Here is a 23,800-nt window from a genome sequence, read left to right on the forward strand (position 1 = left end):
GGTGTTCACTCCGAGAGCCGTGGCCAGCCCATGCCATCAGTGTGTGAGTCACTGCCATCAGTGAGATGCAGGCGCTGTATTTAGCTGGGCCAGTTCTCAAGCTTTGGTTTATTTTGAAAACATCTGGAGAGCTAATAAAAATACATATTTCTAGGATCTCTCCAGAATGAGATATATTAGGTATGATTCTGTCAGATTTGGTTGTGGTTGGGGGGACAGAAAACCCAAAATAACAAAGGCTTTTACAGAGTAGAACTTGTTCTCTCGCACGTGAAAGTGCAGAGGTGGGTGCCCGGCTGGTGCCCAGGGACCCCGGCCAGCACGTTGCCGCCCCAGCCTGCTGGCTTCCACATCGCGTCTCTTGTGGGCTGCTCCTGGCCTAGCGATCACGTAGGACTCTCAGCCAGCAGGGAAGGACCAAGAGGAGAAGAGCATGCCTTCGTGCCCGTGGCCAGGGCTGGCTGTTGAGGGCCCAGGAGGGATGTTTTTGAGGACAAAAAAAGGGGAAAGGGTGACAACCCACTGTGCACAGTACACAGGGGTGGAGACCAGGAATCCGCCTCTTTCAGCAGCTTCCTCAGTAATCACGATGCAGGGGTCTGTGGACCAGCTGCAGAAGCACTGACCAGCTCACCCGCCACACCTGTACTCACAGCCACACACCAGCCTTTAGCCTGCTGAACAGAATGCCAACGGTGCCTTACGTAAAAAAACGAATTTATCCTCAGCACCACCCAGGAAGTCAGTTTCATCATCCTCATTACAAATGATTCCAATGACTTCTCCCAAATATTTGACAACTCAGATACCAATGTCTAACACATAGGTAGATAAGGCAGGAAAGAGTAAAAAGAGGCGTTCAGAGAGAGAGGGGCACGGGGAGGAGAGGGGAAGAGAGCGGATACAGGGGAAGAAGAGCAGGGGCGATAAAGAGGTGTCATTCCAGGGCGGTTGGTGGACGCCTCCAGCGACCGGCTCCTGACGGCCCATGTCCTGCGCAGGGCACTGTGGCTCATCTGTGTGGGGAGAGATACTTGGCCTTCGGGGAGTTCTCACCTTTCCTAACTGCCTCTGCCCGTTTAGAAGGTCGGCTGGGCCAGTGGGGAAGGAGGCTTTCCTTTCATAGATACAAGTTCAAGGTCTGTACCGTTCAAATGACACCATGAAGATCACTTTGTCCCAACCATCTTAACTGCCCCCCATGCAATACTTTGTTCTTATTTTCCGTGTACTCATGTTGGAAGTTCCAGTTACTATGACTGAATATCAAACTACCACAAAACTTGGGGGTTTAAATCTGACATTTACTGGGCGCACAAGTCTGCCGTCTGCACGGGGCCAGGGCGACCAGCGCATCTCTGCTTTGCGCTGTGGTGTCAGCTGGGGCAGCTCCTCGGGGGCTCGCTCCCTCCCGTGCCTGGTGGCGATGGCTGTCAGCTGAGACCTCGGCTGGGTCTGTCACCTAAAACACCTCCATGTGGTCTCTCCACGTGGCCTGGGCCCCCTTGCAACGTGGTGGCCGGTTCCACAGGCGAATTTCCCAAGAAGGAGAACCTGGGGCGTGCAGTACTGCCCTGTGACTCAGCCCCAAGGGTCTCATTTCTGCTGCATTCGACTCGGATGCAGTCAAAAGCACTGCCCAGTTTCAAGGATATAAACTCCATCCTTGGATGGAAAGCGCCAAGGTTTTGAAAAAGCATTTGGGACCAGAAATACTGTTGTGGCCATGCTGGGAAAACCCCATTTGCCACACAAGCTGAAAAGATTTGCTGAGTTTTCTTTCTATGGTTTATATGGTTGTATTTAAAATATATATATATAAATATGCATTTTTTAACTGCACCTGCACACTTTGTCCTAAAATTCAGATCTGGACTTTCTTGAAGACCGTGGACAGAGTGTATTATGTAACAGAGCCCTGCTCTCATTGTATGAAAGGTAGTCTTCTTTATCTCAGCTTTCTGTAAGCTTAGATGTAAGAAATATTAAAAGTTCCTTAATAAGTAAGACTCGTAGCCTCCCATCCAGATATATACGGTCTGCACTTAAATAGTATGACTTTTTACTGCCCAAACCATTCATGGCAAATCTCCCAACTGTCTACCATTTCTACTGAATATCCAATCTCTTCTTGGAAGAGATGCTTGAATGGCAAAATATAAATTGTTTATGAAAGCCTTTAAGAAATAGTAGAAACAAATGTCTTAAGTATAGGAATAGGAAAGTGTGACTTTCTCCCCACATCTGTGATAACACTTGCTGGTGATAGCAAGAGTGTTTGGGACCCTGTGGATTCATGAGCGTTCTTAGTGAAACGGTAACTTCCAGAGTCCCCAAGTTTTAACACTCCAGTCTGCTCATTCTGTTTTTTTATTCTGTTAAAATGTTGGCAGTTTTTCAGTCTAGCTAATGTTTCAGCAATTGCTAGATGCCAGAAACTTGAAGGGACCTTATCATTAATGAACCCCATCTTATTCCAAGACTTCATAGAACCGTTCGTGCTCTTTAGAGAAATTCCGCACACGATGTGCGTTTCATCCTCAAACACTGTGAGCTGATGAAGGGGTATTGACCACCCTGCTTCCTCCTGGATAGAATGGGGATAAGTGACTCTCAGGGGTCACTGACTCAGTGGTGAGCAGTTCCCTCCAGATCCTCGTCACCATCACACGCTGCCTTGCTGCACTGTGTGCGGCCGATTTTCATCCCATCAACTACACGGGTTGGTCTTTGGTACCAACTTTGCTTCTAAACCACGGAAGAAAGCTTTCAAATAGCTGAGGAGTTTTAAGGTTTTGATTACTTGTCTTTTACACCATTTATGTTTGCTGAAACCACATCTTGGTTAAAAGAGTTCCAAGCAATTTGTTCTCTGGGCCAATGATAGCAGATTCTCCCAAAGTTGGAGCTGATGCCCATGAGTTGGCGGAGAGGGTGAAAAGGCAGCAGGAGAGGACGGAGAGGAAAGGCAGACCCTCTGAGTGGGAAGAAAGGCAGAGAGCACTGTTGTGAATTGGCTACGCTCTCATCGATCCACTTCCTTAAAGAGCTTCTCCTGTTCCTCTCAAAATTCCTGTTTTCCCCAGTCTACGAGGCTGGGATCTCATTTCACTCCTGACACAGACTGAGAAGGAATCACTGACTTCCTTGAAGCCTGTGTTTCGAGGCAGCCCTTCTTTAGTTCGTTTGTTCTGTCCTGGGACTTTACTAAAAAGCAGGAACAAAAAAGCCCTTAAAATGATCAAACACTTTTTTTTTTAATTTTATTGAAGTATAGTTGATTTACAATGTTGTGTTAATTTCTGCTGTATAGCAAAGTGACTCAGTTATACACATATTCTTTTCCATTATGGTTTATTACATGATATTGAATATAGTTCCCTGTGCTATCCAGTAGGACCTTGCTGTTTATCCATCCTATATACAACAGATTGCATCTACTTATCCCAAACTCCCAATCCCTCCCTCCTCCACCCTCTCCCCCTTGGCAACCACAAGTCTGTTCTCTATGTCTGTGAGTCTGTTTCTGTTTCATAGATATGTTCATTTGTGTCGTATATTAGATTCCACATGTAAGTGATATCATATGGTATTTGTCTTTCCCTTTCTTACTTCACTTAGTATGATAATCTCTAGGTCCATCCATGTTGCTGCAAATGGCATTATTTCCTTCTTTTTATGGTTGAGTAATATTCCATTGTAGACATACACCACATCTTCTTTATCCATTCATCTTGTCAATGGACATTTAAGTTGTTTCCATGTCTTGGCTATTGTAAATAGTGCTGCATGTATCTTTTCAAATTAGAGCTTTTGTCTTTTCTGGATATATGCACAGGAGTGGGATTGCTGGATCATATGTAACTCTATTTTTAGTTTTTTGAGGAACCTCCATACTGTTTTCCATAGTCGTTGCACCAATTTACATTCCCGCCAACAATATAGGAGGACTCCCTTTTCTCCACACCTTCTGAAACATTTATTATTCGTAGACTTTTTAATGATGGCCATTCTGACTGGTGTGAGGTGGTACCTCACTGTAGTTTTGATTTGCATTTCTCTGATTATTAGCAATGTTGAGCATCTTTTCATGTGCCTATTGGCCATCTGTATGTCTTCTTCGGAGAAATGTCTATTTAGGTCTTCTGCCCATTTTTCAATTGGGTTTTTTGTTGTTGTTATTATTGAGTTGTATGCGCTGTTCATATGTTTTGGAAATTAAGCCCTTGTCGGTCGCATCATTTGCAAATATTTTCTACCAGTCCATAGTTTTTTTCGTTTTGTTAATAGTTTCCTCTGCTGTGCAAAAGTTTTAAGTTTGATTAGGTCCCATTTGTTTATTTTTGCTTTCCTTTCTATTGCTTTGGGGGACTGACCTAAGAAAACATTGATAAGATTTATGTCAGAGAATGTTTTGCCTATGCTCTCTTCTAGGAGTTTTATGCTGTCGTGTATTTTGTTTAAATCTTTAAGCCATTTTGAGTTTATTTTTGTGCATGGTGTGAGGGTGTGTTCTAACTTCATTGATTTACACGCAGCTGTCCAACTTTCCCAGCACCACTTGCTGAAGAGACTGTCTTTTCTCCATTGTATATTCCTGCCTCCTTTGTCGTAGATTAATTGTCCAGAGGTGTGTGGGTTTATTTCTGGGCTCTCTATTCTGTTCCGTTGATCCATATGTCTGTTTTTATGCCAATACCACACTGTCAAAAACTTGTTTTTTATGCTGTATGGTGTAAGGTGGAACCTCTAGGAAGGTAAAGAAATAGGTGGAAGAAAGCCGAGTGTGACACTGATCATTACAGAGGAGTTAACTCAGATGCCCAGGCTGGCACAGCTCACTGTGAACCCAAAGGGTATCTACACTGGCACCCCACCTGCAGAAGATTCCCTGAACCCGAAGGTGCCTGAGAGTGCCGAGAGCTTTAGACCACACAGACCATCTTACTTCGGGAAAACCTTGAACAAATGAATTATGCCCACCTCTCCCATCTCCCACCTCTTCCACCATCAGCAGCAGTAACATCGTAGCAGTCACACCTCTGCCCTGACTTCCAGGATCCAGGTGCTGGATCTGCTCACTTAAACCTCACAGTAACCCCATGGGAAATGACCCCATCTCACAGAGAAGAAAATAGAAGCTCAGAAAGGTTAAAGGCCACACAGCTTATAAGTGGAGGTACTGGAATTCCAGCCCATGTCTGAATCCAAAGGCCACGTTCTCTCCTCCTCAGAACAGCACAGAGTTAGGGCATTGCTTCCAAAGAGCCCCTTTGTAATCTCACCTGAGAGCATGTGACATGTGTCATCCCATTGACTGCATGTCTACTCTGAGAGAGCAGCGCCTGGAGGAAAGGGACCAAGAAGAGGCATGTGGTGATGTAGGAAAAAAGAAGATGGAAAGTTCTGGGTTGTGCAGGCCGTGTAGAGTGAGCAGCCTTACGTGGCACCATGGGGTGAGGGGATGGGACCTTCTCTGAGCAGCAGAGGGTGATGCCGAAAACTCAGCCTTTGTGCACTGGTGCCAAATCGAATCTTGCAGACAGAGTTGCGGGTGAAGTAGAAAAGAATAGCTGTATTGCTTTGCCAGGCAAAGGGGGACACAGCAGGCTCGTGCCTCTCAAAACCGTGTGCCCCAGCCTGGGAGGATTTGGTGAGTTTTATAGCACTGGGTTAAAGGCAGGGTTGCCGATAAGGATCAGGGTGTGTGCAGGGCCTGCACTCCTTTAATCTGGCCTCAGGTGGTCTCCTGATGAGCTGCTCTGGTTCTCAAGGTTATCAAACTGTGACCTTCTCTGGAATGAAGAATGCTGGTCAAGTAGTTAACATCTTCCATTTGTTGGGGGTTTTAGTTCTGCAGAAGAGCTCAAAGATACTGTTCTGTGTATCCCTTGAGGGGGAACCAGGACCTGCCCCAAGGCTGCACTACTGTGTCCTGACTGCTCTTCCCTTGTCTCTGCACCCCCTCCCTTCCCTGATGAGCAACTGTTTGAATCTGCCCTTTGGAACGCAGGGAAGGTCGTGGAGGCTGGAATCTGTTCCCCACAAACAAGAAACAGGGGACACAGAAAGGCTTTCGTGCCCAGGAGCCCCATAGGATCCTGCTTGGTTTCAAGGAGAGGGCTTTCTGGAGGGATTGGAGGCCAAGCTGAGAGGCACCCAGAACCTAGCTGGTTAATTTTGACCAGGGCTGGCTCCTTTAGTTTGGTTAACCAAACACCCACTGGTCCCTGGGTGTGGTGGGGCAAAGGACAGGGGGTGGGCTCCTTGGTCCTGCAGACTTCTCTCCACTTCCATCCAGTGCATCGGCCTGGGGGCTCAGGCTTGCTGCTGCTGTTGGCATCTTTGAGATCGTCCACCCTTTCCAGGTAGGAGGCATGGGAATTCCAATTCAGGGAGCGCATCTGGAGGAAACATTAGAGCATGAAGCCTTGGCACTAGGTCGTTAGCTGAACAGAAGTAACCTTGAACCTAGATTCTGCCCATGAGGCTTGATGCCCTGGAGCAGCCACAGTGAGGACTCCTCCTCCCTTTCCCCCTCCCACTCCGCCTTCCCCTGTCTTTCCTCCTCCCCCTCCTCCCCCTCCTCCCCCTCCTCCTCTTCCTCCTGCCCTCCCCCCTCCTCCCCTCCTCCTTTTTCCCTCCTCCCCACTCCTCCCACTTCTCTCCCTCCTTTTCCTCCTCTTTTCTGTTCTTCCTGTTTTCCTCCTCTTCTTCTTCTTCCCTTTCTCTTACCCCTCCCCCTCCCTCTCTTCCTCCCCCCCTTCCTCCTCCTGCCCTCCCCCTCCTCCCCTCCCCTTCCCACTTCCTGTCCCAGCTTTATTGAGCTGTAACTCACATACTATACAACTCATCCATGTAAATTGTACGATTCAGTGGTATTTTGTGTATTCCCAGAGTTGTGCAGCCATCACCTCCATCAGTTGTAGAATGCTTCCTCACCCCCAGAATACACTTCAAGACTTGGCTAAGGCTCCGGACCCCTCTCCATCCATCCCCACCTCCTCCTTGAACAGGTCTAGACACTGGGTATACAGTGACAAATAAGACACAAGTCCCCTTTTATTTTAAAAAAAATCTTTCTGCGTGACTTTCTTTAGTACCTGTATTTGTGACCATGTATGTTAAAGTAGCCATGTAGATGAGGTGGGGGATACATCATGAATATTTCAGAACAAGCCTCCCCTGAGTCACGCTTTCCGTGAGTAGAGCATCTCTGCCTCAAAACTTATATATCCAGATCTTTCACGAGGAAAGGAACTTCTGATACACCATAGATATCGAAACATCTTAAAATGAATAGTAGGATATGTACTCAAATGTTGGCCAATCAGGAAGGGTTTTTGCCTACAAGGATTCCTGCCCTCAAGAATTTAACTGTGCAATTTAAGATATACATAAAAAAATGATACTGCAAATCTTTAAGTGCTGTATCAGCTTACAGTATTACTGACCATCAACAATGGTGATTAGACTAGATCCCATTTGTTCATCCATCCATCCATTTATTCATTATTCAGTCAATACATATGGATATCTACAATGTGTCAGATACTATTCCAGGACTAGGAGTGTATCTTATATTTTTATATTACCCACCATGCAAAGCACATAGGAAGACTCAGAAAACACTTATCATTTAATATTGAAAATGCTATTTTGGGGGACTTCCCTGGTGGTCCAGTGGTTAAGACTCCATGCTCCACTGCAGGGGGCACAGGTTCAATCCCTGGTCGGGGAACTAAGATCCCGCATGCTGCACAGTGCGGCCAAAAAAAAAAAGGAAAATTCTAATTTTTGACGTCTCTCACCACGAAAGTTTAGGAGCCAAAAAAGTAATTTTTTGCTTTTCTTTTCCAAATGCTGTTTTTGTTGGGAAGCTCTTCGATCCCCTGAACTAGCCTCGGAAGATAAATGAGTAAACTTCACTACATTAATTTACTTTTCAAAATTCAACATGATTTATGCCCTATTTCATTTATTGCTCAAATAAGCAAAATCAGAACGGATTGCATGATTATTTTGAGATGTAATAAGTCCGGATAATTTTATTTTTCCTTAATCATTTTCTTTTTTACCGATCCATCTTCACCCTGGAGATGATTCATCACAGAGCTTACCATAGATTCTTTAAAATAAATAAGTAAATAAAAAGAAAGACAGAAAAATGGGGGGGGAGGGCACCAACCAACCCCAAAATAAATACATAGCTTCATGCATTTTCTTTCTTATTCTCTCTCTCTCTCTCTTTCTCACACACACACACACACACACACACACACCCTTCAGAATAATCCAGTCCATGATGGAAAATCATTTGATGACAATGAACCAGGTCTTGGGCTCCAGGCAGAGAGCACTGCGAGTGGTCCTCCACGTGTGAAGTCGGCATCCAGGCCCCTTTTGTTTGTTCCTCTGATGGAGAAGCTTCCTCCACAGGGAGCTGTCTGAAAGCACAGCCAGAGGTCAGCAGATAAAGCTTTCTCGGGTTTACTTTGGTCTCCTCTCTGAGGGTCTTTCTACTTTGTTCCTCAGTCAGTTGGAGATTTTTTTTCCCTTTGACCAAAACAGGAGATTAATCTTCAAACAAAAGTTGATCAGCTCTGTGTCCTTGAGCAAATCACTTACCACTCAGGGCTTCAGTTTCCCTGAGAAATGAAAGGTTGTTAGTTTCCTGGGGCTACAGTAACAAATTACCACAAACCGAGTGCCTTAAAACAACAGAAATTTATTTTCTCCCAGTTCTGGAGCCAGAGGTCCGAAATCAGGGTGTCAGCGAGGTCGTGCTCCCTCTGACACCCGCAGGGGCCCTTTCTCGCCTCCTCCAGCTTCTGGAGGATGCACTCAGCCCTCGGTGCTCCTGGCTTTGGGCGCATCGCTCTCGTCTCTGCTTCCATCATCACATGGCCTCTCCCTCTGTGTCTTGTCTTCTTCTTATGACGACTCCAGCTGCTGGATTTGGGTTAGCCTCCCCTCCTTTTCAAGAATGACCTTATTTTAATGTGATGACAGCTGCCAAGACCCTATTTGCAAATAAGGTCTTATTCACAGGTACTGCATGTCAGGACTCAGTAAATCTTTCGTGGGGACAGAATTTGACCGACAACATACAGCTTTGGCTGCTTGACCTCTAAGATACCTGCAGCAGGTTCCTAGCTTGCGTGACTGGGGAGACTGTGGTGTCAGCACCAGAGAAGGGGGCAGAAGGGGCTTAGTTTCACTCATGTCAATGCTGAGGACTAGTGGGATGTCTATGTGGAGACACCCTGTACGCCGTCTGAGGTTTGGGGGGAGACCCGTGCTGGGCTGCAGTGTTGGTGATCCTCAGAGTAGGAACTGAGGTTGACCGTGAAGGAATCACCAGGGTGGGGAGTGTGGAATGGGAGGAGAAGGTGCGGCTGGTGGAACCCAGGACACTCACTCTTAAGGAGCAGGCAGAGAAAGAAGAGGCCACAGAAGGAGAATTTGGCAACTCGATGGTGATGGGAGATCTCAAGAGCAGCTTCAGCCTCACAGTGAGATGGAAGCCATGTTCCACTAGGTTGAGGATGGGGTGGGAGGTCAGAAAATGGCCCCGAATGGGACCTACTACTCACTGAGGTCCGGGAGAGAAGACAAGGGGGTGGATCGTTAAGTGGATGGAGATGCCACGTCAGGTAAGGTGTGTTTTGTTTGTTCCTGCATTACGCGTCTTTTGTACATAGATGGGAAGGTGCCTCCGTGGAAAGGAGTAAGAAGGAGGAGAGGATGAAGGTAGAAAGTGCAGATGGAGCAAGTCCTAGGGAGGCTGGGGCTGCATAACCGTGACTCCGCAGAAAAGGGAGCTCCTACACTGGGTGGGAGTGTGTGCTGGTGCAGCCACTGTGGAGAGCAGTATGGAGGGTCCTCAGAAAACTGAAAATAGAGCTACCATAGGATCCAGCAATCCCACTCCTGGGCATATATCCGGACAAAAATTATAATTTAAAAAGACACATGCACCCCTATGTTCATAGCAGCGCTATTCACAATCGCCAAGACATGGAAGCAACCTAAATGTCCATCGACAGATGAATGGATAAAGAAGATGTGGTACATATATACAGTGGTATATTACTCAGCCATAAAAAGAATGAAATAATGCCATTTGCAGCAACATGGATGGACCTAGAGGCTATCATACTAAGTGAAGTCAGAAAGAGAAAGACAAATACCATATGATATCACATATATGGAATCTAAAATATGACACAAATGAACATATCTATGAAACAGAAACAGACTCACAGACATAGAGAACAGACTTGTGGTTGCCAAAGGGGGTGGGGTGGGGGAGGGAGGATTGGGAGTTTGGGATGAGCAGATGCGAACTATTATATGTAGGATGGATAAACAACAAGGTCCTCCTGTAGAGCACAGGGAACCATATTCAGTATCCTGTGATAAACCATAATGGAAAAGAATACGAAAAAGAAAACATATATATGTATAACTGAATCACTTTGCTGTATGGCAGAAATTAACATGACATTGTATATCAACTATACTTTAATAAAATAAAATTTTTTAAAAAGTTACCTACAAAAACACACAGGGGAACCTTAAATGCATATTGCTAAGTGAAAGAAGCCAATCTGAAGAGGCTACACTCTGTATGATTCCAACTCGATGACATTCTAGAAAAGGCAAAACTATGGAGACAGTTAAAAAAAAAAGTCAGTGACTGCCAGGGGCTGCGGGGCGGGAGGAAGGACGCATAGGTGGAGCACAGGGGGTTTGTACGGCAGTGAAACTCTTCTGGCTCTGAGATTGTGGACACGTGACGCTGTACATCTGTCAAAACCCATAGAGCACACGAGGCTGAGAGTGAACCCTAATGTAAACTACAGAATTTAGTTAATAATAATGTATTGATATTGGTGCATCACTTGTCACAAATGTACCACACTAGTGCAAGAAGTTCATAATTCGGGAAACTGATGCCAGGAGAGAGGGGACATATGGGAACTCTGCAGTTTCTGCTCAGTTTTCCTGTAAACCTACAACTGCCCTGGAAAATAAATGTTAATTTTCAAAAATAACTAATAACTAATAAAAATAAATAATAAAGGTTTACCAAGAAGGTAAGTGGGAAGGAAAGGATTTGATGGTTCTAGACTGGAATGGAAAAGGAGGTACAGAGGAGGAGCTGGCTTAGACAGGCGAGGGTATGCCTCATCCTCGGACACTGGAGTGAGGATGGACGGGTACCTACATGTGTGGGCAGAGGGGACGCCCCTGCCTCTGGTAGCAGGGAGCTGGGGTGCCAGCTGAGCCTTCCTGGAAGCAAAGGCTGAACCTACATTAAGAGTGAGGCCTATGAAAGACCAAAGGGCAGCAGCAGGATTGGGAGGAAAAAGCTTCAGGCCGCAAGGCAAACATGGCAGCTGCAAGGCTGGGAAAAGGAAAAGAAGCCAGACTGGGCCTCAGACTCCTGCATGTCTGGCCACCTGGGACAACCCAGTGGGGAGCTCAGAGCAAAGACTGCCCATCAAGGACCCTGCACTGGGTGGAAGTGCCAGGCTCCAGTGCCCAGGCCACGATCAGTCGTGGGCCGGGGGCTGCCCAAGGTGAGCACAGCCTGGCTTGAAAGCTGAAGCCGACTCCTGATGTGAGCAGCTGGGAGCCGAGCCGCAGGTTCTTCCTGGAAGGTGATCAGAGCCGGAGGCCCCTTCCTGTCTGCCCCACAGGTGGGCCTCTGCTCAGAGGCAGTAGATAAAAGGGGATGTGAAGAGAGCAGCAAAAGATTGGAGTTGTTGTTGAGAAGAACATGCCCACCCAAGACTTGGTTGTAAGGACAATGACGGGAAGGGTTGGAGACTCCAGCTGGCTCCGTGCTTTTCTCTGCTGCTTCCAATGGTCTATGAAGGAGGTGGATTGAACATAAAACCAAGTTGGGTGTTTGCTAGGCTTGTGAGAGGGGAGCCATTCAGTGGGAGATTTGAGCAGAGGATGAATGACCATCAAGTGGATCATTGGGGGAGTTGGAAGAGATGAGGCTGAAAGGCACTTTTAACGTGAAAGCGAAATAATCCGACACAGTCGCAGGCAGATGCAAAAATACAGGCTTATTTCACAGAAACAAATGAGGAGGACCTGGTTGAGAGCTGACTTCTATACCCAAGTTCCCATCTAATACAGAGACGTAGGACATGCGTTGGCTTGCTGGGTTCTATGGAGTAAATTTGTCCCTATAGATGGTAGATGATTGTGCCTCTGGTTAGAATTACACCTAGATAGTGGTGCATGGTTGACTTGAATATTTACCAGTTTACTCATAAGTAAACAAATGGGCATTTTTCAAATATCTACTAGGTAAGTGCTGTGCTACCTGGTTTCAGCATCTATAATGTAATACAGTATACTATTGAGTCATGTGATCTGTGGTCATGTGTGATGAGCCCCGGCGCATGCTCTGTGCCTCGGGAAGCTGGCACTCGGCCGCTAGACTTCTGATCACCAGCCCGTGGTTCTTCGTGTTACTGTGCTGCCTCCACACTGGGGACACTCGTCTGATGTGTCGGTGATGAGCAGAGGGAAATGTGCGTTGTCTCGAGAGAGGGTGTAAAGGTCTGCTGTGTGCAGGGGAGCAGAGGTCGTAAAGCTGGAAGGTGTGCATGGTCGGGCGCTCACCCAACCTTCTGAGACACTTGATCCACTGGAGGTACCGTTTCCAGGTAGCACTTATGGAAATTGACACTCGTTAGATTAAAGAGAAGTTAGTCTGCTGTTCCTGAATATCCTAGACACCTGCTAGAAACCATAATCTAACAAACTGAATTTCAATACTAAGTAAGGCTGTTTCTTTCTGATCTCTTACCCTGTCCTCTGTGCTTGGAAAATTCTAAATCAACCCAGGCCAGGTGAATTCATTAGACCTTCAAACCTGCAAAAGGTCTTTTACTCAGGGTCACCCCCATAACCCCTCCATCCTTACTTATTTACTTATTCAAATGCGTGTATTGAGTGCTGATGCTGTCTAGATATGGAAGTAATTTTTTTTTCAATTCAATATCGAGATTACAGTATGTTGGGAGGGGAATTCTCTAACTGTTCTTTATTTCCTATAATAATGTTTATGACCAATGAGACATAAGCTATTAAAATTCTTTGGAATTTTTTAGCTTTCTATTTTGAAGAATTTTGGGTGAAGAAAAGTTGCAAAAATAGTACAAAGAATTCTCTTCTATTCCTCAACCCACTTCTCCTACTGTCAGTGTATTTTATAACCACAGTATAATTATCAAGAACAGAAAATTAACATTGGTATAATATTATTCACTCAATTACAGACCTTATTTGCATTTGACCAGTTTTTCTACCAGTGTCCTTTTTCTGTCTCAGGATCTCGCATTCCTGTAGATGTTATTTCCCCTCAGTCCCCTCCAGGCCATGACGTTTCCTCAGTCTCCCCTTGTCTTTCGTGGAAAGAAAGATCACTTTTGAAGATCACTGGTCAGCTGTTTTGCTGAGCGCCTCCATTTGGGTCTGTCTGAAGTTTTCTCATGATTGGAGTAAGGCGATGCATTTTTGGCAAAAATACTGTTATCGACCCACCCAAGTTGGTCCCCAACAGGGGTTTCCTGCCCGGTGTCGCTGAAGCCAGTAGAAGGGGACGGAGCTCAGTTCAGAGGCAGAGGGAAGCTTTGTTCTATGAGCAAAGAATCGCTTGCACTCTAGAGCGCGCACTCTCCCGCCACGCCGGGGCGGGGCTGCTTTATAGGGTCTGGTCGGCGGAGGGGGCGGGGCTCTCGGGGGCGGGGCTCTCGGGGGCGGGGCAGCCGCGCCGCTCCCGCTCCGGATCGCAAAGTGCCGGGCGCAGCGGTTCTGCACACGGCCCGCTGCTGTCATCTTGAATCGCGGTGTCGGGCGCAGCCTATTTGCGTCAGAAAGTCTAGTCTGAACGGGCGAGGCCTCTGCACGTGACCCCCTGTGAGCAGGTGGAACTAGACTAAGCACAAAGGAAGAAAAGGTTAGACTTACTACCCAGATTCTGTTTTCATTCTCCGGGAATCGTTGACGGGGTTTGCCGGCGACGATACCATATACAGGATGTTGTCTCTCAGTGCATCTTGCTAAAGGTTCGTGATGTTGATGTGTTTCACTTCTGGGGGTGTTGACCCGGATCTCTGGGTTGAGTTGCTGTCTGCCAGGCCTCTCCCTGCAAAGTCCCCATCTTCTTCCCCTTTGTGGTTGATAAGTATCCTGCGACTGTGCAAATCTTGTTTCTCTTCAGACTTTCACCCCCTGATTTTAGCATCTCTCGGTGGATCTTGTCTGCAGGGTTCATCCCTGTGGTGTTCGTCCAAGCGTGATGCTCCTTCCTTCTCCCCTTCTACATTGATTGATTGGAATTCTCTTGTGAGGAAGAGCTGGCTCTCCTCCCCCACTTAGTTATATATTGGATTATTTATTTATATTAGTAAGGATTCATGGATATTTATTTTATTCTATGGGTTAATCCAGTATTATCATTAATTTTTTTTTTTGCTCAGATTATTCCGACTTTGGCCATGAGAGATCCCCCCTGTAAGTTAGCTTCTGCCTTCTGTTAACAAGCTCTACCTTTTTTGAGTATTTCCTTACTTTCTGGCCCATAAGATGTTCCAGACATTTTTCTTGTTCTAGCCTGGATAAATTTCTTCTCCTAGGAGCACTATTTTTTTTTTTTTTTTTATTTGGAAGATGGTGCTGAGAGAGCAACATATGAGCCCACTGGGTGGGCTCATTGTTACTGGTGGTTAATGGATCTAGTCTTCTCTATGAACAGAACAAGGACATGTATGTATGTGTACTAACCTGTGGACTCACATATCTGGATTTTGGCTCTATCTGTATGTATGTGTGTGGATGTATAGGTGAGAAATGATATCAGTGTAGTTTCAATTTGTGTTTCTCTTAATTTTGCATGTGTTTGAGTACTTTTTAATACATTTGAGGACCATTTTTCTATATTTGTGAATTATCTGTTCATGTGTTTTTCTTATTTTTTTGTTTTGGTCTTTTATAACCTTCATATTTTAGAGTTATTTGTATAATAGGGATATTAGCCATTTTTCCATGGTATTTGTTATTAATATTTTCTTCCAATTTTCTATTGTTTGTGGGGTTTTTGTCATGCAAAAAATTTTTAATTTTTATGTAAATTTACCCCTCTTTTATTTTATCACTTCTGGATTTTGAGTCATCCTTAGAAAGCCTTTCCCTTCACAAGGTTGGAGAGGAAATCACCTATGTTTACGAAAATACTTTGAAATATTAAAAACATACAAATGGTAGGATTTGTTAAAATCATTTGGAACCTGGAATGTTAGACACCCTTCCTCTTCTAACTGCCTGGGTCCCAGCCTTCCCAGCCAACTCCTCTTGTCATGGTCACCCCTTACTCTGTACCTTATCACCCGCCTTCAGGCTTCCCTGGTTTCTCCAGACCCATCTCCACACCATCTAAAACTACCCTGGGGCTTTGCAGACTATCTTATCTTCCCTGACACTTTTTACTCTGAAGTGTATTCTGCTTTGCCCTGATAATATTATTAAACATTTTACTTTAGAATTTTCTACTGATTCAAGCTCTGAATCAGCACGTCCTTACCCATTTCACCTCCCTTCCCTTCTTGCTTCATCTTGGTTCAAGCAACTCCTAAAATTCACCGTCTTTAAAATTCACCAAAGACCACTCAACCCTAGTCTCTCTGTAGATGAATGAGCACATTCATAGCTGTGTCTTCCGCACCAGAAACATTATAGCTGCGTGATAGGTAGGGTGCCCCCCCGACAGAGTCTGGCCTATTCGGCAGAACACAGGGAGCGGCAGCGCCCAGAAGGAACATGAACGTCAGTCTTTCCTACGTGTGTGCACGTGGCAGCCACAAAATATGCTGAAATAGTTAATGTTTATGAAAGTGTCAGTTTTTTTCTTTTTCATTATGACTTTTATTCATTATGACCTTTATGTAAGTACATAGACAGGATTTTTTTTAGCATGGTGTTTTGCATATCAGTAAATTAAGAATGAAAAATGTAAGTGATGTTTGAAAGAAAAAAATCCTTCTCCCATGCTACCTCTCACTCCTTCTCACCTCAGTGTCTCTCTGTCTCTCTGTCCCTCCCTCCCTCCTTCCCTCCCTCCCTTCTTCCCTCCCTCCCTTCTTATCAACACAAACCAAAGGGTGGGCTCTGTCCTGAGACCACCGGTTTTAGAAGGTCGGAATGACCAGGCATCATGCTTGGGAAAAAACGTATCTGCCAGGAAAGCCAGAGATGGAAATATAAGTTGTGGGGACTTATTACTGCATAGCTATGCACTTCCATGTTTAATTTTGACTATTATGGATATTTTAAACGCTGATCTACAGACCTCGCTGCATGTTCTCTCTTGATGAATATTTACTACTGAAGTTAAGCGGTGATGGACCTATTGCAGGTTCATGTAAATTTTATATACATATATAAATATATATAAATATATAATTATATATATAAACATGTAATTATATATATATATATCTCTCTCTGAAGAAATCTAATGGAGGCTGAATGAGACATTTTATTTAATAACAAAAGCTCCTGAAATTGATTCAGTGGAAGAAAAAGGAGTAAGTTTCAGCTGGAGGATAATATTACAGCATCTTAAATGCTTGTTTCCCACCATTTTTCTTTGCTTGTTTTTTTTCTTTCAGGGATCCTCAAAGTCTAGATCCACCAGAAGTCAGCAACGCAAAACTTCAGTATGCAGGATGGGGCCCCAAGGGTCAACAGCTGGTAAGCACGTCGCTTTCAGTGACCAAGTTTCTGTATTGAAGTTTCCGTTTTATAGACTGAATATATCTCACTATACTCAGAATATGTGTTTGTGTGAATTTAAGTTTTGAAAAAGTCCCCCAGAACATCTGCGTATGTAAATGGTCATTTCTTTTGCTTGAGAACCGTCTTGAAATTGGGAGAGCATATGCCTTGGTTCTGGTACCCTTTATCCTTAAAGCAGTCCCTGATGGGAGCGGTGTGTGTATGGACTATAGACCTACTGTGAATCTGAGATGCACCTCGTCAGAGGACCGCAGATGGGAACGATGAGAATCATGGAGTCATGGAAGGTTCTTATGCTTTGCTCTTGGAGCTCTGGCTCTTTCCTTTGGCAGGTTTTATGAGAAAAGTAGATGTGCTGGCCATGGTAGAGCCGGACTCCCTGCAGGTAACATCTGCAGAACCCTCCACAGCTAGTGTGGCCCTCTCTGCGTTACACCGAATATCTTCATGGATTCCCACTCAAACTGGCAAAACTCAAGATGTTTCAAGAAACTGAATGGCCAGGATGGTGTAGTGAAAAGGGGTCTGAACAACCGGTTAGAAGACAAAGGTTCTAACCCTGGGTGTTCACAAACTAGCTGCCAGGCTGTTGTCAGCTGGCCCAGCTACTGAGTGAAAAATCTGGATGAGGTGACCTTGCAGGTTTGTCCCAACTCCAGCGTTACATTTGTCTAAAACCGGATGATAGTTGTCAGTTCCGTTCAGGAGGTTGCAGAAAGTGTCTGCAGTTTGAAGATGAGGTGACATGGTGGCTGATCATGTCACCATTTTCTTCTACATCTTTAAGCTGATTAACAAAGCTGCATTTTAAAAGCTTTCTTTTCCCAGAAAAAGCGCAGAAAATGATCATTTTTTAAAACCTTGGGGCAAGATTCTATTGGATAGGCTGCCTACTGTCTTAGGAATTAAAACAGTCCTACTTTCCCCAATAGTACAATTATTTTTTCTCGGTTTCATATTAATTCCATTGCCTCAAACTGATTTGAAGAAACAGGAGGGTATCGGCCACAAGGCTACTTTAGCTGTTACCCGAGTGTTCCTGGCGCTGCACACTTAGTGAGCAGAGGTTTCGAAAGGCACATTTAAGGATCTAAACCAGTGACAGCAGGTCAGGAGGGTGCTGCAAGCTGACTCGGCAGGATGACAGCAGTCCATCAACGCAGTCAGAACCAGGAGAGAAAAGTCATCATTGCTCAAAGGCACTAACTCTTACCCAAGGAAAAACTGCAGTTCCACAGGAGACTGTAGAAGACCTAAGTGTTTGAGACTCATGTGACTGATCTCTGATAGTTAAGTCCCTCTGAAAATCAGCGATGGAAAACGTTTCTGGGAAGCAAATCTTTCCCACATCCATCAAGTCATTCCGTAAACATGACACTGCACCTCCGTAGAGGGCTCTCCCCTTTCTCCTTGGTCCTTTGGGGCCCCACGGCACCACTCGGGGGAGGGCACGGGGAATGGGCACCTTACTGAGTGGTCATTGTCCAGACTTTTTATAGTCATCCGGAAAAGAACATCAAGACTTGCGCATTGTCGGGATGTCTTTCTACCTGCCCAGTGATTCTCACTAAACCTGCAGACTCACGTGGGCCCGTGGGAGAGACTGGATGCGATAACAAGGTCGTACCCCCTAGGCCTGCCTTCTGGAAAGGGCTTGCAACTTAAGGAAAAAATCAACCCACAGCTGCAAAAGGAGGTGGTGTGTATTGCGTGCATGCACACGCACACACGCTTCAGGAGTCTGTCTAGAATGCTGAGTCAGACCTCTCGTCGTAGTCGTCCTCGGTGTAAATGGACTGCTTTGACACGATGGGACACCCATCGTCAGGGATGGGGATCCGAGGGTCTTCAGGGACGTGGGCGGGGAGGACAGGTGATCAGGTGGGCTGATCATTCTCTGGGCAGCTTACTCATTGGCCAGTCCCTCCCCTGCTAGGCGTCACGTTCTCTGAGGAAGCTCCCCTGCCCACACGGCCGGGTGGCACCTCCGGGCGCCCACGTGCCACCGTGCAATCTCCTACCACACGCAGCTTCCTGCCCACACATCTCTCCGCGGTGAGGTGGCCTCTGGTCTAAGCCTCGAGCACTTTTCATCTGTGTGTTCTGAGTGCCTAGCTCAACCCCTGGCGCTGAGGAAATATTTGTTGAGGTCAAAAGTGAGTGCGTGAATGGACGGGTTAATAATCAGCTGATACGTTCTTGTGGTCCTCAACCACTTAAACGTAAAGTAATTGGATGGAGGCACATAGCCGGAATCTGCGTGTAGGTTTAGGATATTACTAACGGGGAGGGAAGTTCAGCTTCCTTTCTGCTTCAAGGAAGTAAAGGTTCGGTTAAGTAGTAATTGCTGATATTTGAGCTTAGTACCGGAAGTACTCAAGTGCTCATGGAATTTTTGAGTTTTTAAACTTTTCTAACTTTGCAGTTTTTATTATACTGTTCTTGTACTGAGTCTAGTAGGCAGTACAGCTCATCACTGAGAAAATAGCCTATAGCTTGGAGCAGGGGTCAGCAAACTTTTCCCGTAAGGGGCCAGCTAGTAAATGTTTTAGGGGATCAAATGCCCTCTTGGCCGTCCTCACCTGGGGAGGCCTGACCCCTGGGACCAGCACCCGGTTGGCAGGTACTCCCAGTGGGCACTCTTGCCAAAGAAAATTCAAAACCCACAAGCAGGCCTTGTAAACACTAACGAATCTCATTGCCATTTTATTTTAAAAAGTAAATATTGCTCTCCAAAGGAAATCGACTCTAATTTTGATGAGTAATTCTCCTTCGGGAGCAGAGAACACAGCTGCGGTTAAAGTTCACCAGAGAACTTTCCCAGCATCGCCACCTCCTCGTGAGGAGGGGTCTCAATGATGCCTTTGGGTCAGGAACCCCATAAACCACAGGAAGATGACACCAGGCACCAGGAGGGGCTTACAGGCATTTTCTCCAGTGCTTTGACGTGGCCTCCAATTAGTGGCTCTTACCTTTTAGGGTAGATTTTGTTAGACCTTCGATCACGTCGTAGGTCATGAACACTGCCTGACTGGTCCCTGCACTGTTAGAGGGAAGGAAAAACCTTGACCTTGGGGAGGCCTCCATTCTGCCGGAAAGTCGCTTCTGAAATGGTGCTGGTCTGTGGTCTTGGTTGTTCAAGACGGATAACCAGGTTGTTTGCAGAATTTGACATCATCTACTGAAAGCCTAGAGATAGGAAAATGGATTTGGATAGATTAAATGGGATTAAGTGAGAAAATAAATGTAAAACTTTGAACACGTTCCTCCCCCTTGCTTCCCCTTCTCCCGTTCTTTATGCGGTCAGTGTACGTAGTGATTTACACTAAACATAAACTGTATCGAAATTTCTCTCCATATTGTATCATTCTCCAGGTATCCTCTGCAGATGAGTCTCTGCCTAAGTTGAGAACGTCTCTGAGTTCTTTGATCTTTTCGTGAAGCCCTGCCCCCCTGTGCGTGTTTGTCTATTTATGTGAGGTTTTGTCTCTGCTGACAAATATGATCAAATTATCCTTTCATTTCCTTGCATGTCATCTCTGCTAGAGACATTTAGTAAAAACACACAGACACTGAGGGCAGCTGCAGTGGCCTTCTTTGTGCTTAACGGCTGACGGCGTTTGAGTTCAGGCCTCTTCAGGGCACCTTGCTAGCTTACACACGAGCACAGGGAACTTGGTGAATTTGTCGCACGGCAATGTTTTCTTTTAGAACCAAGTGACGTGGGAACTTCTGCAATCGCGACTGCACAGCATTAGACAACATTAAGAATTTGAGGCTGGAGTCTGTGCAGGTCCACTTGGTGGATCAGAGACAAAGAGACTGGGTCTCTCTTTGCTTGACCTGCTCCCAGGATGGGGACAAATGAACAATAAGCCAGTAGGGAAGTCTTCAGAATTGCAAAGTGAAGAGCAAGCAGAGGGGCTGGTGAGGGAACCTGGTGGCGGGCGGGGCTGGCACAGTCCTTGGGGAGCGGATGGGGATGGGGATGGGGATGGGGCAGCCCAATGGAAGAAAACTGAGGAGTGCTCAGGGCTCTGCATCCCCACTCAGAAGAGGAAGCCGACTTACCCATCATCGCCCAGGGCGGGAGGCTGGGGTACGGATGACAGTGAGCTGCTGCTCTGTGTCTCCCTGGAGACCAGAGAACAAAGTGAAGCATGTTTACCAAAGTTGGGATTCACCTTGACTTCACGATGACATGGCTTGTTAGACCCTAGGATACTTTTCCAGGCAAAGTCATGGATAGAATAATTTATCCAGGAGAGTCAAGGCATCTTTGTTTAACAAAGTTGCTTTTTTTCATGAACAGTTCAGATATCAGCTCTCCTGACAAGGTCTCAGGGCAGGGGGACTGGACTCTAAAGCATTTGCCCATAGCCCCAGAGCTCTCGGGGGATGACAGATGCGGCCTGTCAGCCAGCTAAACGTGAAGGACCTGGCAGGCCAGTCCTTTTGTGTGTGCGCGGTTTGGACGCTCATGTGTTTACTGAGCACCCCCCGTGTCCTGGACCCTCTGCCGGCTCCTGGAGCTGCAGAAGAGAGGCATGGTTCTTTCCTCACCGACTTCCGCTTCTGATGGAAGGTGCCTCTGTCGCCACGGTCAACAGCTCTTGGCAACCGCGATTGCTTCGTGTTGCGCGGTCACCCTCAGAAATGTTCCCCGCCCCGTCTCTGTCCACTCCGCCCAGACTTAGTGTCCTGTCCACAGCGGGAGCTGCAGGAGATCGGTAGCTGCCCAAGCCTCTTGGACCCTCCAGTCTGGATAAAATGATTCTGCTGGAACAAAGCCCTCCCAGGTCTCTCCCTGCTCAGCCAAGACACTGAAGTCCGGGCCTCCTCCTGGGAGTGAGCTAGGTCACCTGCTGTCCTGTTGATTCTCTCCAGCCCCACATGACCATCGGGCTTTCCTCCCCGAGTTCCAGCAGCCTTTCCTCATGGAAACCTTTACACCTGTGTTCTCCGAGTTACCTGGTAGGGACACCTTTGCAGAGTCTTGGGCCAGGCTGTACCTTAGTGATGATTATACTTCTTAGGCCTGGGATGTAACAGCTGTGACTCTGAAGGACTGAGTCCGCTCTAAGGAAACTAAGCTTTAAAAGTCAACTTCTTAGGAGTCCTTGTGTCTCAGTGCTGTTTTCCCGCCTACTTAACAACACCATTTTATCAAAGTAGGTTATTTTTCTTTCTAACATGTCACCAGCAGAAAAAAAAAAAGAAAAGCGAGGGTCTTACTTCCCCTGTTCACTGGCCCTGGCTCATGCTTCTTCCTCCCAGATGGCATCACGATACGCTTCTATGGGTCAGTGGAGGGTTCAGGAAAATCCAGGCGGAAGGTTTTTGCACTCCCACTGGGTCACTTCATAGCATTCGAGGTCCCACTTTAAAGAAAACAAATTTTTATTTTTATTTTTTTCCCTCTAAATACAACCTTTATTATGATCCTTAAATTTTTGATGAAGTATTTTCATTTTCACTCCCTTCCAGACCATTTGTAATTTCAGATTTGATTTCTTTTTTGATCCAAGGTATTTTATTAATTATAATTTCAATCTATTTAAAAAACTGCTTATTCCTAGCTTTATTTTAATCATAGAGCATGCCCTGTACAGTTTCTTTAGCCAAGTATGTAATTAATTCTTACAAACATTCTACGTATATATATACATGATGTATTTTTCCATTTAAAAACTATAAAATCGTATTATTCAGTTCTTTTTTGTATGTCCTCATTTTTGATCTAACACAGCTGTCTAATTCCTGTCTATTAGCTGTCTAATAGGCAGACTAAAGGTTACCAATATATTTGTGTTTTAATTAAATTTTAATTGCTTTTCTACGTATTTTTGCTTTATATTCAGTTGCTATGCATTTTGATGCATGAAGGCTTGTGACAGGTATATGTTTATTCTGTCTAGTATTTTTAACCTAAATTCATTATGTGATTTTATTTTTTTAATTTGAAAACGAATTTTTAAAAATAGCTCATTACCATTGTAAAAATTCATGCTACCAAAATGTCAATAATTCAGCATAAGATACTAGATGAAGAGATTGTTCTTGAAAACACTTTGTCAAATGGAATAAATGGCAGAGAGAATAGACGCAAGGATTGGAGTGCATTTGCCTCCTGCCCCTCTCAGGTGTAGGTGCCTGCAGAGAGCTTGGCAGCCATGGGGAAGACCTCAGCTCTCGGGGTGACAGCCAAGTGCAGATAGAAGGGCCCAGTGGGTGGCGCTCACCCTGCAACACTGAGCTCAAAGGATGGGCAGGTGTACCCAGGACGCCTTCCACTACACCGGGAGTCCAGCAACCAACCCAGATTTGAACCTGGAAGCCCTGGTCTAGCCTCACCACCACCTCATCCATCTCAGAATCTGAAGGTCCCCATCTTAAGCCTTAAAAGGAGAAGGAAGTTTTGTTTAGTTTGTTTTGGTTTTCAAGGACCATTAATAACAAAAACATTGGAGTCGAAGGGTCATATTCAGATCTTGCTGCTGGCACGTGCTAAAGGCATGGTCTGGATTAAGATACTTAACTTCTCAAAACCTCAGTTTCCTCATCTGTAAAGTGGAGCTAACAATGCATATCTTGTAGGGGTCACCATATGGAGTAAGTTAATCTGTTTAAAGTACATGGCGTGGAACCTGGTATGAAGAAAGTGCTCACTGAGGGATGGCATTTATTGTTGTTCTTGCTGTTAGTGTTATTACATGGCTTAACCAAAATGTAGAGAATGAGAACAAAATATGAATTTCATCAGATGAGAGTCTGGTATGTGTAGGAAGTTGAGTGGGGCTGCATTTGATAGAGCGGGGCGATGCCAGCTATAACAGAGGGTCTGGGTGGGGGGCCACGGGCTGTCTCTTCCCCGACTCTTCTCCGACTCCTGGCGGGGAGGGAAGCCATTCGCCAGATACACCATCAACTCCTATGCCTCTAAGCCTTTGGCTCCACATAGGTTTTCAAACAT

The 23,800-nt window shown here is 45.7% G+C and overlaps 1 protein-coding gene across 6 annotated transcripts in view; it reads left to right on the forward strand.

The window, feature by feature from the left end:
- DPP6 (dipeptidyl peptidase like 6) overlaps positions 1 to 23,800 on the forward strand; it is a 1,033,290-nt gene that overhangs the window by 821,074 nt on the left and 188,416 nt on the right. For all 6 annotated transcript variants that reach the window (XM_082398944.1, XM_082398943.1, XM_082398945.1 and 3 more), the window contains exon 7: positions 16,701 to 16,782. In XM_082398944.1, the coding sequence (XP_082255070.1) occupies positions 16,701 to 16,782 (82 nt within the window). The remainder of the gene's footprint in view (positions 1 to 16,700; positions 16,783 to 23,800) is intronic.

The sequence above is a fragment of the Balaenoptera borealis genome (assembly GCF_965194805.1).
Source record: "Balaenoptera borealis genome assembly, chromosome: 7".
Classification (NCBI taxonomy): Eukaryota; Metazoa; Chordata; class Mammalia; order Artiodactyla; family Balaenopteridae; genus Balaenoptera; species Balaenoptera borealis.